The 13863-nt window shown below is 46.4% G+C and overlaps 1 protein-coding gene across 2 annotated transcripts; it reads left to right on the forward strand.

Annotated features, from left to right (window-relative positions):
* Positions 1-237: 237 nt before the first annotated feature.
* Positions 238-12971, forward strand: POLDIP3 (DNA polymerase delta interacting protein 3). 2 transcript variants are annotated; one of them, XM_084284672.1, is made up of 9 exons: positions 238-338; positions 3285-3672; positions 5554-5631; positions 8114-8209; positions 9411-9593; positions 10529-10606; positions 11185-11314; positions 12031-12097; positions 12480-12971. In XM_084284672.1, the coding sequence occupies exons 1-9, from the start codon at positions 280-282 to the stop codon at positions 12652-12654; spliced, it is 1254 nt and encodes a 417-aa protein (XP_084140798.1). In that variant the 5' UTR covers positions 238-279; the 3' UTR covers positions 12655-12971. The 2 variants fall into 2 exon arrangements, with proteins under 2 accessions (XP_084140798.1, XP_084140799.1); XM_084284673.1 differs by having other exon boundaries at positions 5557-5631.
* Positions 12972-13863: the final 892 nt, after the last annotated feature.

Raw genomic sequence — 13863 nt, forward strand, 5'->3', positions numbered from 1 at the left:
GCTATATCCGTGTTTCTCTGTTCTTATATCCTCTCTTTGCGCCATTCTGAGCTAAAAAAAAGTCTTTTTTGGTCCAAACAGCGCCGTGTCGTGTTACAATCCATATGCAAATGAGCCGTCGGTGCGCCGCTAGGGCTTGTGGGACCGCGGGGCTGGGGAGGGGGCGGGCATCCTCTCACTGAGGCGCGGGGATGGGGAAGGGGGGGGGAGCGCCGGAAGGGGTGTGATGTCACGTCCGGGGCTCGCTGGCTGCGTCTCCTCGCTGGGCCCCGCGACAAGATGGCGGACCTGTCGCTGGACGAGCTGATACGGAAGCGCGGCGTGGCGGGGAAGGGCAGGTAGGCGCCGCCCGCGGCTCCCCGGGGCTGCCCCGCGCCTCCCCCGCTCCCCCTGCCGGGCCTCCCGCTCGCGAGGCCGCTGCCCGCCGCGGGGCCGGGCCTTCGGGGGGGCGGCGGCCGGCGCGCGGGGCCCGTCTGTGAGGCGAGGAGGGCTCGGGCGACCGTTAGGACCGTTGGGACCGTTGGGCCCGTTCCTCGCTGAGGAGCGACCGGCTGGTTCCCGTCCCTTCTGGACGTGTGGTACCTCGAGGGCTGCACGGCCAGCCCCGGCCCGCGCAGGGCTGTGCGCCTTCATTCCCGCTGCCCTCCATGTTGGCAGCCGCCTGGTGCAGCTCGGGGCGCGCCGCGGCTCCCTGCGCCTTCCTCGAGCTCCCCCTTCGCTCTCCTTCCTTCCAGGGAATCTCCCTGCCAAGCAGTAATCCCTCAAGTTCCCGCACCTCGAATTTCACTTGGCACACTTAGCTTGCTTTGTAAAACGTCTCAGGTAGCTAACGTGCCTTTGGGAAGGCTGGGCAAACCCAACAAACTTGTCTGATTATATTACGTGCTCTTTGGTAATCTAGACAAAATGATAACTGAAAAATCTTCAACTATAAAATGTCCCTGCCCACGAAATGCCATTTTTGTGTAATAAATGAGTCTAAGCTCATAGTATTTGAAAGGAAATCAGATGTTTGAGATTCCCTTGCATTTCAGGTGCCATGGCACAAAGTGCTCAAACTGTGTGTGCTGTTACAGGGTTGTCAGTTCTCTCCAGAGAAGAGTTGCTTATTAGGGTAAACAAAGCCTTCAGAGGAGGTATAATCTTCAGTACAGAGTTTCCTAACTGATTTCATTATGCGTGTTGTTAACAGTCTAATTCTGATTTAAATGCTGATACACATATTTCTGGTTTTACTTTGACTTCTATTATGCATATTAAAAGGAACACTTATGAATCCTCTGCAGCACTCTAGCCAACTGCTTTCTGCTTTGCTATGTTAATGTTTTAAAACAGCAAGGGAAGTCTTGTTTGTGGCTGTTGCTTTATGGGTGTATTTACACTTTTGTGTTCTTCTGGATATATTTTAACAAAAGGTCTTGGTAGCAGTCCTGTCTCATGGAGCTGCTGTGCTTTGGCTGTATGAGAGAGCAGCTGTAGGATTTCTGAGCTGGGTAACACAGCGGGACCCCAGTCTGAGCTTTCCAGTTTGGGGCGCGGCAAGAACAGAGCCATGGAAGCGGGTGTTGGGTCTCAGGCTGTTTCATCTCTTCTCCACACATCTCTCCTCTGTAAATACACGATGGCAAATTATGCTAAGATAGGGTTAGATCAGGAAATACTGATAGAAAGCTATATGGAGAATGTGAATTGCATCATCATTTGAATTCGTGACATTAGCCTTTTAGGTACTAAAACAAATTCTAGCTACCTAATTTTAGGCTATAGTGCTGTGCGTTATGGTTCCAAAAGCAGATGAATGCTATAGTACTGTAGCTTACTTGGAATTAAAAAAAAAATGACATCAAGAATATTTTCCACTATTATAGCTTTAAAATTGCTTACATTTTTATCATGTTTACAAAAAAAAAAAAAAAAAGCCCAATTAAAAGGGTTTCTTTTCAAAAACTAAACTCTAAAATTTTACGAAATACTTGAAGAAAGACCAGTATTAAAAAAAAGATGAGCTACTTCCTTTTAGGGGAAATTTTGGACAGGTAAATCAGACCTGTAATAGGAAGCTAGTTTCTGCTTCACTGTGTAACAGGCTGCTTGGACTATGAGCTTCTGTGCTCCATTTTGCAATGGTGCTGACGTACTTGTAAGTGTTCTTAAAGCATTCTTAAGTGTTCCTCGGTTTGGGAACTAGCGGCTTTGAGCTGAGAATGGTGCCTGTACTTGTGCATTCTGGAATCCACGCCTCCTACAGTCCCAAGGCTGTGAGCTTGCTGCCCAGATTTCTTGAAATCAGACGTATAGCTCCCCGCTTTCTTTGTTTCAAGGCCCATGATTGTACTATGAGAGATGTTTTAATGGAGCTGCTCAGTCCTAATGCTAGAAAATCTATTGCTGTTTGTCTTCAAAGAGTTCCCCGAAGTACCTAAGTTTTTGATGAATTTTGTTTAACTGTAGTTGGTTTTTAGCACAGATGAAGTCAGGCCTTTACTTGAGTTCTTAAATGTGAGCTTAAGGACTTTTGACAAATAGTTCTTTAGCTATTTACAAGCAAAGTAAAATCCAGCATAAAACAGTTTAGGGGCTGTATTCGGACTGGTAACCTGGTCTGTGCAGTAACCGTGAGCTTTTCTAAGCAGTAGCAGATAACTTCTGTGGATGCTTGTCCTGGTTTCAGCTAGGATAGAGTTAATTTTCCTCCTAGTAGCTGGTCTGGTGCTGCGTTTTGGCTTAGGATGAGAAGAATGTTGACACCACGCTGATGTTTTAATTGTTGCAGAGCAGTGCTTACACCAAGCCAAGGACTTTTCAGCTTCTCGCTCTGTCCTGCCAGTGGGCAGGCTGGGGGTGCAGCAGGAGCTGGGAGGGGACAGAGCCAGGGCAGCTGACCCAAACTGACCAAAGGGGTATTTCATACCATAGGGTGTCATGCTGAACAAGATATAGGGGTGGCTGGCCGGGGTGGGGGGGGCTGGCTGCTTGGGGTTAGGCTGGGCATTGGTCAGTGGGTGGTGAGCAATTGCATTGGGCGTCACTTATTCCGTACACATTAGTAGTAGTAGTACTATTAGCATCATTATTATTGTTGTTGTTATTGTTATTATTTTCCTATCTTAATAAACTGTCTTTATCTCAACCCACAGGCTTCGCTTTCCCATTTCTCTCCCCCATCCCAGAGAGGGAGGGGGGAGGGTGAGCAAATGGCTGTGTGGCGTTTAGCTGCCGGCCGGGTTAAACCACAACAATACAGTATCACGCCTTATAATGTCTGAACCTTTTTTTTTTTTCAGGCTTAACACGAGGCCAGTATTTGGAGGTGTCAGATCTCGCATTGGGATCCAGCAAAATCTTCTGAGTAGATCGTCACCAGCCGTCAACTTCCAGCGGACGTTTGATGCCCGACAGAAGATCGGCCTCACTGATGCCCGGCACAAACTGGGGGTTAAAGATGCTCGGGAAAAACTGGTTCAAAAGGACGCTCGGTTCAAAATAAAAGGGAAGGTGCAGGATGCTCGGGAGATGTTGAATTCCCGTAAGCAGCAAAGTGTTGCTGCTGAAAAGGTGACCAAAGTGGTGGATGCCAGAGAGAAGATCAGTTTAAAAAGGAACACTCCAGCTGCTATCAGCCCAGCTATGGGGACGGTAAATCCAGCTGTGAAAATCACCAAAACGATCCAAGTAGGTCAAGCAAGCCATCTCTGAGCCCCTCGGTTATTCTGCAGCAGTCCAGTGGCAGAGTTGCATGAATATGTTCCCTTGTTTACAACACTCTGTAGGGCAGGATTCAGGCTTTTTCGTGTCCTTCCAGCTTTTTAGGTCTTGTTGGAGAATCCAAGCTTCCCTTTAAGGTTTTATTTAAATTTTAGGCCCAATAAAGACCAAAGCAGTGCTCCTGTCAGCACTAGAATACTTATCTTGAGCTGTTAAATAGTCTTTCTTCCCCAGCTAAAATGCAAAGAAAACATACACTTTTTTTGTTGTTCTTATGCCACTGTTCTTTGCAAGAGACCATTGATTCTTATTTAACTTCTCAGACTAGCAGCTCCTGTTGAGCTCCACGTGTTACACACAGTGAGTAGAGCCAGAAGTTTCCGTTCAGCCCCTCAGGATTGCTGTTTGAGGAGCCCTTGCGTTCCTCACCTATTCAAGCACGTTGCAAGGACACACCTCGAGCTCCCAGTCTACCTCTTTTTCTTTCCTGCCTCCTGAAGGTCCCGTGTGCCTGTCTGCACCAGGACATTTGCTGTCCTCATCAGTTTGAAAGCCTGGATGAGTCTTTCTGCTCAGCAGAAAACTGCCCCTTGGTGTCTTCAGATGCCAGGCTGGGAGTGAAAGGCTGGCCTGAGGAAGGATTCTTGTGGCAGTCAGAAGAGCTAATCACAGAGCTATAGAGCGGTCTGTTCAATAGCCTCAACTTAGCAGGGTAATTCATCCTCATCCTGGCCTTTTCTGCCAAATCACCATTAGGAGCTGAACATTTGCTAGAAAGTCTAGGAGTTAAATAGCATTTGGAGGCTGGGTACAGCAGCAGCCTGCTCTGATCTGACTGTTTTTTTGTTTTTTGTTTTTTTTTAATCGCTTGGTTTGACCTACGGTGCTTGTTAGCATGTTGCCATAAAATGTTGTAGAATGGTGTGGTGACTAAGACTGTGGACAAAACCATGCATGTAAGTGTTACCTTATAACTTGTTTCAATTCTAAATTGCCAGTGGCCCTCCTCTGTGTTCCAGTTGTGGGAACAGAATCAAACTGAACTGTCTTTGAACTAGCAAATTGAAACATGAGGGTGCTGTGCTATAAACTGTTCTTCTAGAGAAAATGCAAATCTGAAATTCTTACTGCGTTTACTGTTTTTGCGAGACGTTGTTTTCTGTAGTTGACAGCTTCCAGCTTTTTCAAATACCACGGAGGCATTTTTGAGGTAGCTGCAGGTTGCTTCTGGTCGCTTATTAGTGCAGCTCCGTTCCCTGCATGTCGTGGTTTCCTTGTTTCACAGGCTAACACACGAGATGGCAGGAGGGTCAGGTACACTACCCTGTGCATCACTTTATTCCAGTACAGTTTATTCCAGCTCTAGCATGAAGTGACGTTATTTGCTAAGAAATGGAACTGACCAGCTAAATAGTGTTGTGTCCCAACTTGCTGAGCTGAATGGAAATAGCTCTCTTCTGGTTCTCCGTAACGTGATAGAAGAGGAGCTTTCTTACTGATTTACACCATTCGTGGTTTCGTATTTGCAGCAATAAAAATCTAATCAGTGCTGCTGGAGCTGAAAATAAATCTCTTTCCCACTAAACTTGAACTAAAACTCAAGTAATTTGAATCAAAGCTTATCTGTGTGGCCTTGGGTTTTAATTTCTTTGATGAAGTGCAGGTATCTCATTGTCAACATATCACAGGAGACATAGATGTTTAATACTGCGGTGTAGCATGTTTCCAGAGCAGGAGAGTGTCTCATGTAAGTGATCTCAGGGGATCAATGAACAGCGCCAGGCTCTCCAAATGGCAATGTGGTGGACTCCAGTGTTTAACGCTTTGGTTCTTTCCCTCTAACCGTAGCAGAAAGCTCCAGTCCCTGGACACTCTCATCCAGCAGGAATGAGGATCAACGTGGTGAACAACCATACACACAAGCAGGTGTGTGCCCACTCTGTGCTCTTCTTAATTTAACCCTTGTTTTTGAGGGGTGGGGTGGGCAACTGAGGGGGCAGGAAGGTGGCCGTGAACATTGGTGGGTGCAAAGAGAATTCGAGGTAGGAAAGAAGAGAAACTTTACGAGGTGTCTCTGACAGCTTGGCTCTTTGTTCTAGCGCAGTGAGATACCTTCGTGGTAATTGAGGCTTTAATTTAGTCTAACCGAACTTGATTCCTGGTGTGTTACATGAATACAGTGTAGGAATTACCATTTCTTATTACGAGAACAAGTTTTTTCCAGAGACCAAGACCTCTAGCCGTAATGTCTTTCCCTAAATGCTTTGCTGATACAACGTTGAGTCCAGGTGTTGGGTGCTTTGATTCAGCATCCTGGCAGCCTCTTCACGGAGTGGATGTTGTTACGCAGCGAGGTGGGAGAGGGTGGTACCTTCCTGTGAAACGCCAGGTGTGGGTCCCTGCTGGAAACCTGATGATGAATGATTTTAACTGTATTTTTGATGTACTGTCAACATTACCATATCAAGCAGGCTTTGTCTGAGGAAAACTCTAGAATCCGTGCTGTCTCTCTTGGGATCAGCTTTAAAGGCCTTTGCTGTGGCCCCAGAGCATTTGGCTACCTTACCACCTTGGGCTCTTTCAAAGGAATTATCCTATTACTTATTTTATTTTGTATGTCTGTATGCATAAACTGTGGCATGAAATATGGGAGAACTGGCACTGACACTACCATGTCATGTTTATTTCATGCCTTGATTATGGTAACTTGAGCTGTTCGTGTCTTCATTGACCTGCTGCCCTCACCTATCCCAGGTGCTATCACTTCAGAAAGTGTCTTCGTTATTCTGACCTCGTTACCAGACGCCTTGACTCTGTTTCACTGGCTTTAACTCAACTCCATTGTCGTCCTGCCTAGCGTTTTTGCCAGTTTTCTGCACGACTCTGTTCTACCATCCCTTTTTCTTCTGTCTTAGCATTTCTGTGATTATAACAACCTCCCTGTTCATAAACCAGGATCTTGTTGGCCATGAAAACCCACTTATTTTTCAAGCTGTCATTGCTGATCTCTTCGTTTTTCTTCACCTTCCTACTGAATTAATGGGAAGCTCTTTGGAGTTGTGACTTCCCATGTTCTGGGCAGCGCCATATGTGTATAAACATTTTTCTTAGACATATTATTGAGTAGAGACTATGAAAAACGTTTGGATTGTTGTTAGCCTCACTATTTTGAGGCAGGGCTATGGGCGCTGTGCGGAACTGGGAAGCAAATTCTTCAGTAAGCCTCACAGTGCGGTGTTTTCTAGTGCCAGACGGGCGTGTGCTGTGCTGAGGAACGTTCAGTTCAGTTGTATTCCACAGGCATCTGCTTCCTTTTACAAAAAATATATGCATAGGCTTCAACTTTAAAGGTGGAAGGGTGTTAAAACGTAAGCCATCAAGGCTTTATTCTAGTAATGCGGTTTCATCAGCGCTGGTAAGGTCTAGAGATGAGAGGAATCTGTAGGTGACTGCAGTACACGTAGGGAAATCGCATCTCTGGAAAAGAAGTTTGATCTTACGCCGACGTTATGGAAAGGGCTTGTATTCTCTCAGCTCTCTGTCCTCTAGATGTGAGGATAAGAGCAAAGTCCAAGTAGTCATGCATTTCCAAACATGCAAACACCGTGTTTGCAATCCTAAACGTGAATCCAGTCTGGGTGTGGGTGGGGAGCAGCCCTGAGGAGAAGGACTTGGGGGTGCTGGTTGATGAAAAGCTCAACACGAGCTGGCAATGTGTGCTTACAGCCCAGAAAGCCAACTGTGTCCTGGGCTGCATCAAAAGAAGCGTGGCCAGCAGGGTGAGGGAGGTGAATCCCCTTCTGCTCTGCTCTTGAGGCCCCACCTGAGTGCTGCGTTCAGTTCTGGGGCTCCCAACATAAGGACGTGGACCTGTTAGAGTGGGTCTGGAGGAGAGCCACAAAGGTGATCAGAGGGCTGGAGCTGCTAGAGGAGGCTCCGGGGAGAGCTCTGGTGGCTACCTTCAAGTACCTAAAGGAGGCCTACAGGAAAGCTGGGGAGGGACTCTTTGGCAGGGAGTGTGGTCATAGGGCAAGGGGTAATGGTTTTAAGCTAAAAGAGGGTAGGTTGAGATTAGATATAAGGAAGAAATTCTTTACTGTGAGGGTGGTAAGGCGCTGGAACAGGCTGCCCAGAGAGGGTGTGGATTCCCCATCCTTGGAAGTGTCCAAGGCCAGGCTGGATGGGGCTTTGGGCAACCTGCTCTGGTGGGAGGTGTCCCTGCCCAGGGCACGGGTTGGAACCAGGTGGTCTTTAGGATCCCTTCCAAAGCAAACCATTCCGTGTCCATTTCCTTCTGTTACCCCGTGTGTTCTGAAGAAGCCTGAAGACAGGAGAAAATCACTTATTTTAGAAATCACATCTAAAGTAGATCTACCATCTTGTAAACTATTATCTTCCTTCTTTTCAGGGTCTGTATGACATGGAAGATGATGATGAAAGCGTCTCTCCCCTTCCTAGCAAACAGATGAAAATCACCACCACAAACAGTTTCCTGCACAACGCGGTAAGGGATTATCTGAGCAGTCCCTGCCATGCCATGCTCACATTGGGTGGACACACAGGCTGTGGCTTTACAGGGCTTATGTTCTTTTAAAGTATGTAAACGGTGCTCTACCCTGAAATGTTTGCTCTGCACCCTGCCCTTCTCTCTGTGTCAGTGCTTCTAGTGTTATTTTTGGGACAGGCTCCCTTTAAGGCTAATTGATTTTATAGTCCTTTTGCAGCCAGAATGTGTGCTTTCTCCTGTGCTAGCAGGTTGCTGTGTGTTAGCTCTCGACTTTCTTCTTGTTGGGAAAGTGCTTTGTACCTATCTCGTTTGAGCAGGCAAGCAAGGGAAGCTTTCTGCTGCTCCTAGAGACTGGACATCGAAGCAGGAAATCTCTTGCCATGCAAAATCTTAGTTGGCAGCTTGCTGGGGATAAGTTCTAGTTAGATATAAGAAGGGACTGTGCAGTTCTCGGGGCTGGTCAGATTCTGGCAGAGGGACCCGGAGAGGTGAAATCTGTTGTCAGAGGTGCTGAAGTTTGGCTGGCTGAGGCCCTGAGCCAACTTGATGCGTCTTTGAAGTTAGCTTCATTTCAGACACGGGGGTTGGACGTGGGTTTGTCCTAAATTATTCTGTGGTTTTAAGAGAGCAAATGAGTGCAGCTTCCCCATCACCCAGGCAATCTTCTGCAGTGATAATCGCAGGCTTTTCTCGTGTGGGTGTTGAGAATAGAGCTCCAGGCTTCACAGCAAATACTAAGCACAGTTTTTATTCTGGCTTTAGACTTCCTGGGTAGCTCTGAGTAGAAGAATCAGCTCCAAGTCTTCACGTGCCCTAGCTCTGTGTTTCTGAAGAACTACTACTGTTTGCACTAGGAGAGCTCAGTTTTACTCTAAAGGAGCAATTGTGTACGCTGTGTCAACCACTTGAGAACCTTTGGACAAAAGGTGTTTTCCAAATTCAAGTGGCACTGCTAAAGTTTACTTAAGAAAAGTATAAAATTTAAGTGTGTCTAAAAAGTGCTCTTTCGAGGTAAACATGCCAAAAAAGCCTTCAGTTGATTTTTGCCTCACAGCTGAAAGTCTCCAACACTGCCGTGGTTTTGACACTGGGAAGAACGTGAAGTTCTTAATGCATGCCTGTAATGCTCTTGTGCTTGAAAAAATGGGCTTGCTTTTGTCACCTGCAGCTCTCAGAGATGCTTTTTCTCCTTCTGTAGACTGGGCTGAGTGGCAATAAGTTCTCTCTGTCCAAGACTGTTCCCCTGACTAAAGTGGTCCAGAACGATACGTACACAGCTCCACCTGCACCTCCTTCCCCCATGCGGACAAAGGCCTTGACAAACATGTCCCGGACCTTGGTGACAAAGGAGGAGCCTCCAAAAGAGCCAGCGCCTGTGGAGGTGAGCTCAGGGAAGTGGGGACATGATCCTTAGAGAAACCTCTGAAACATCTGAAGCTTGCTGTTGGTTGGATTTGTGAGCGGTTTGCTTCTGCCTGCCTCGCACCGCTACCTCTGGGAGTCCTTCAGGCTTGTTCTGATAGCTGCGACCTGTTTCATGAATATTTTAAACCTGTCTGAACATCCTCTTCTCCAGTGTTTGAGAGACTGGGAATTCTCAGACAGTGCACCTCACTTCTTTTATTTTTCTCTCTGGCATGGGAGGGAGCACATGGTCTTGGAGGAAGCAGGTGGATGTTACCAGGAGATGGCAGTTGTCATTTGGACACCCTTTGGTGGCTTCCATGTCCCTAGAAATATGGTTTTAACATCAGTTTGTGTAGTCTTCTGTCCTCTGCTGCTAGCAAAAAGAACAGGATTCTTCCAAGAGCAGCAGCTTGCTATCTAGGCAAGCCTCCTCAGGCAATTTGTAGAGAACCTGCCTGGAATTGCTTTGCCAAACTGCCTGGTACTGGGTACAGATCTTCCCAGGCACATTGATTGAGTTCAGCATGCTCTGGAGAGGCTGGAGCCCTACTTCGGATTTCCAGGCTAGTTCTGAATGTAGTTTAGATGTGCTCTTAGAAGGGAGTATGGGCACAACTAGTGAGCATTGCGTATGTGTGCAGATTAAGGTCGCGTTGTACTTGGGAACAGAAGAGGAAAAGTTACTTCAGAGAGAAGTTGATATGAAAAAGAGGCTCTTTTTTCATTCTCAGATGAGCTGGGCTTTTCTAAGCATTCGTATTTCCCATTACAGGCTGTCGTTTTCTTTTATGCATGTGTACAAACTTGCCCAGGCACCCTTTTAGTGACTTTTTTTTTTGTTTATTTTATTTGCTGTGCTGTCTTTGCTGCATTTCTGACCTTCTGCGTGTAATGTGTTTGCGTCGGTAGCTGGCGTTCAGTCCCTTGGAAGGCACAAAGATGACTGTAAACAACCTGCATCCTCGCGTCACTGAGGAAGACATTGTTGTGAGTGTTGCTTGCTGCCCAGCTCTGGGTGAATGAAGCTTCCTTCCCCTACCCTACCTCTTTTGATAAATCTCTCTGTGGTGAATATGATTGCAAAAATTGAGTGTTCCCTGATTTTGGGGGGGGCAGGGTGGGGTGAGCTGTTCACTGTTTGTTTTTTTTTTTTTTTAAATGTATGCCCAAGTAGATGGTAGAAAATCCCATTTCTAGAGCTACCTGACATCACTTAGACTTCATCCTAAGCGATGCTTAGTGTTCTCCTTGAACTTAAAGCCCCCATGCGAATTACCTAGATCCTTCCATGCTCAGCAGGCAGAGAACAGCCCAGGTCTGCATGTACTCCCCCTTACAGTGCTGGCCTTCACCTTTTTGCTTGTGTTAGCTGTATTACTAACGCCCAGTACTTGTTACATAGCAAACACGTTAAGACAAGTGGCAGCTGTCAGGTTCTGCCATGTGTTTACCGGACAGGAGTGGGGATGTAATTAGGAAACCGAGCCTTTCTCGCTCGTTGTGTCTGTCTGGTTCGCGTGGTGCCTTTGATGTGACCGCGGTCGTGACCAACGCTCTGCCCTTAGGAGTTATTCTGTGTGTGTGGTGCTCTGAAGCGAGCGCGACTGGTGCACCCAGGAGTGGCTGAAGTAGTCTTTGTGAAGAAAGAAGATGCAATCACGGCATATAAGAAATACAACAACAGATGCTTAGATGGTAAGTTTGAGCGGGGTTGCACCAAGGATAGATAAGTTTACAAAGACTTTTCAAAGTATCTCAGCTACTCGTATGCTACCAAGAAGAAAGATGCCAGAAAATTGGTCCAAAAGCTAAATAGTGTAATATGCATGTTGGATATAAGCACAGTTTGGAATCTCTTCCCCAAAAAAGAATGCTCAGAGATAGAGGCAGGCTTCCAGTGATTCCACTGGTCTCACTTCCAGATGAAATTTCTGTTACTTCTAATCCAGTGCCAAGAGGTAGATAGCCTTTAGGAAGGCAGTGCATGCTTACAGAGTTTGCAAAGTACAAGTAAAACTAATATTTGCAGAAGTTCCAGGGCATGGTCGAAGACATTTTGAATGAGACTTGTAAAACAGTGTCAGCTTCTCTATAAACTTCAAACAATGCACTCCTGGAGCTGGATCTAACTGCCATTTGTTATAGACTGAAATTAGCTGTTAATGGGAGATTCTCTTGCATATGTGCTAAGGGCTTTCCATCTGTATGTGCTCTCTTGGTGCAATTTTTCTTATTGTACAGAGTGTTTTAGTAATGCTTCTGTCCTTGTAATCTTGCAACAAAAGATGTATCAGCTGTTCCTTCTCATGTTTCCTCAGCATGTGGAACTTTGTAGCTTACACCGTTGCATGGTATTTCTGGGGTCTTTCCCTACTGGGATTCTGAGATAAGGACTCTTTGTTTTTGTTTAGGTCAACCAATGAAGTGCAACCTTCACATGAATGGGAATGTCATCACCTCAGACCAGCCTATATTGCTGTAAGTGTCCCTTTGCATGGGGGGAAGAACCAAACACACTTCCAGGTTCTGTTTTGAAGAGAATATGAGGGGAGGGGAGGAAAATTGCTGGTAAATTATTGTCCCCTGAATATTCTCCTCTTGTTTGGGGCTCTCTGCGCTGAGTGCAGTTTGACTCTGTAGTGTTCCCAGCCCTGGAAATGAGTTCAAAATGAGTCTGAGATCAGGATATTCTTGTGTCTGAAAGTATATTTAAAACATTTGGGAATATATGGGATAGGGAAGGAAATATGGGAAAGGAAGAACATGTGGGAAAGGAAGAACACTGAGAACAGCAAACACGGGCATTGTGTTAAATTTTATTTTATAATGAGAGGTTAAATACTGCTTTTAAATCCTGCAGGCGGTTGAGCGATACTCCTTCAGTGAAGAAGGAAGGGGAACCACGCCGGACAAGTGCAAGCACTGCGTCAAATCCCCCAGCTGAGGTGGACCCTGACACCATTTTGAAGGCACTCTTCAAATCCTCAGGGGTCTCTTCCTCTGTGCAGCCAACAGAATTCAAGATCAAACTCTGAGAAGGAGGAGCGAGCAGTGGACTGGAAAACTCAATTAAGTTGGGGAATGAGAAAAGTGCAGGAGTGCAGATGTTGTTTGCATTTGCCTGCCTTGAAGTTTTTTTTGTTTTCTATGATCGCTACCTTACTGTACAATAGTGTTCTCCTCTTGTGTGTGTATTTTCTGTTTTCATAGTTGGAGTTTTCTTCCACTATTTTTTTTTCCAAGAGAATAACCTCTCCCTTCTGCCAGTAATATATTACTAAGCATATACCATGTAATTCCCTCCTTTACTCCAAAGCCCTTAGTGGCCATTAAAAGTGCACATAGACTTTGAGGGAAGGGGTGGCAATCTCCTTCTCTTCTGTCCTACCTGTAACTAAAAGGTGCATCCCCTGGATTTTCAACAGGCAACAGCAACACACTGTTTCCAGAATTGCTGCACTGGGTACGAAGTCAGGTGTGGCCACGTACAGGAAGTGCCATCTTGCATCTTTTGACTCGTATGCATTTGGTAGCATACTGCTTCATGCTGACTGCTGGCTATTTTTCTGCTCAGCAGCTGTGACGTTGAGAAGTGTGAAAAACTGAGCTTCCCAGCGTGTGTGCCAGCCAATGGAGGCATCGGGCACAAAGGACATAAGCACACGTGCAGCACCCGTTGTGCTACAGGAGGGATGCTTCAACTCTGGTAATACATGGAGGCGGGGGGAAAAAACGGCGCTGCCATTTGTACAGTGAACATATTAGCCCTGTAGGGTCAGGCTGAGTTATTCTCTCCTGTGTCGACTGAAAAATAAGAACCAGGATTGTGTTCAGAGCTAGAGGAAATCCTAGTGTTTCATTCCCAGTAGACTGTATTTCGTCTTCCTGCTGATGCAGGGACATCAAGTTTTTTCTTACCTTCTGACCTAACCAGTCTCCTTTTATGAAAAGGAAGGAGCTGGGGCCTTTTTCAGATACTAACACGTAAGAAGCAGTCTTCACTTGCCCTGGAGAAATCACTTTCTCGAGAGGTATGATTTGGGCAATGCTTGGCTGCTGTGCAGGCCTGTTGCTCACAGAAATGGATTTTGAGGATGGTCGCTGGGCTTCGTTGCTGCAAGTTTCGGAGGAGAGCGGGCAGCACTGTGTAAGGGACACTTGGAGAGGAGACACTTGGATGGAACTTCAGCCAGTGAGCATCTGTGATGAGCCACAGGCCACTAGGTGGCACTTCCAATACCTCC

Source organism: Netta rufina, assembly GCF_964035555.1.
Source record: "Netta rufina genome assembly, chromosome: 1".
In the NCBI taxonomy this organism is placed as follows: domain Eukaryota; kingdom Metazoa; phylum Chordata; class Aves; order Anseriformes; family Anatidae; genus Netta; species Netta rufina.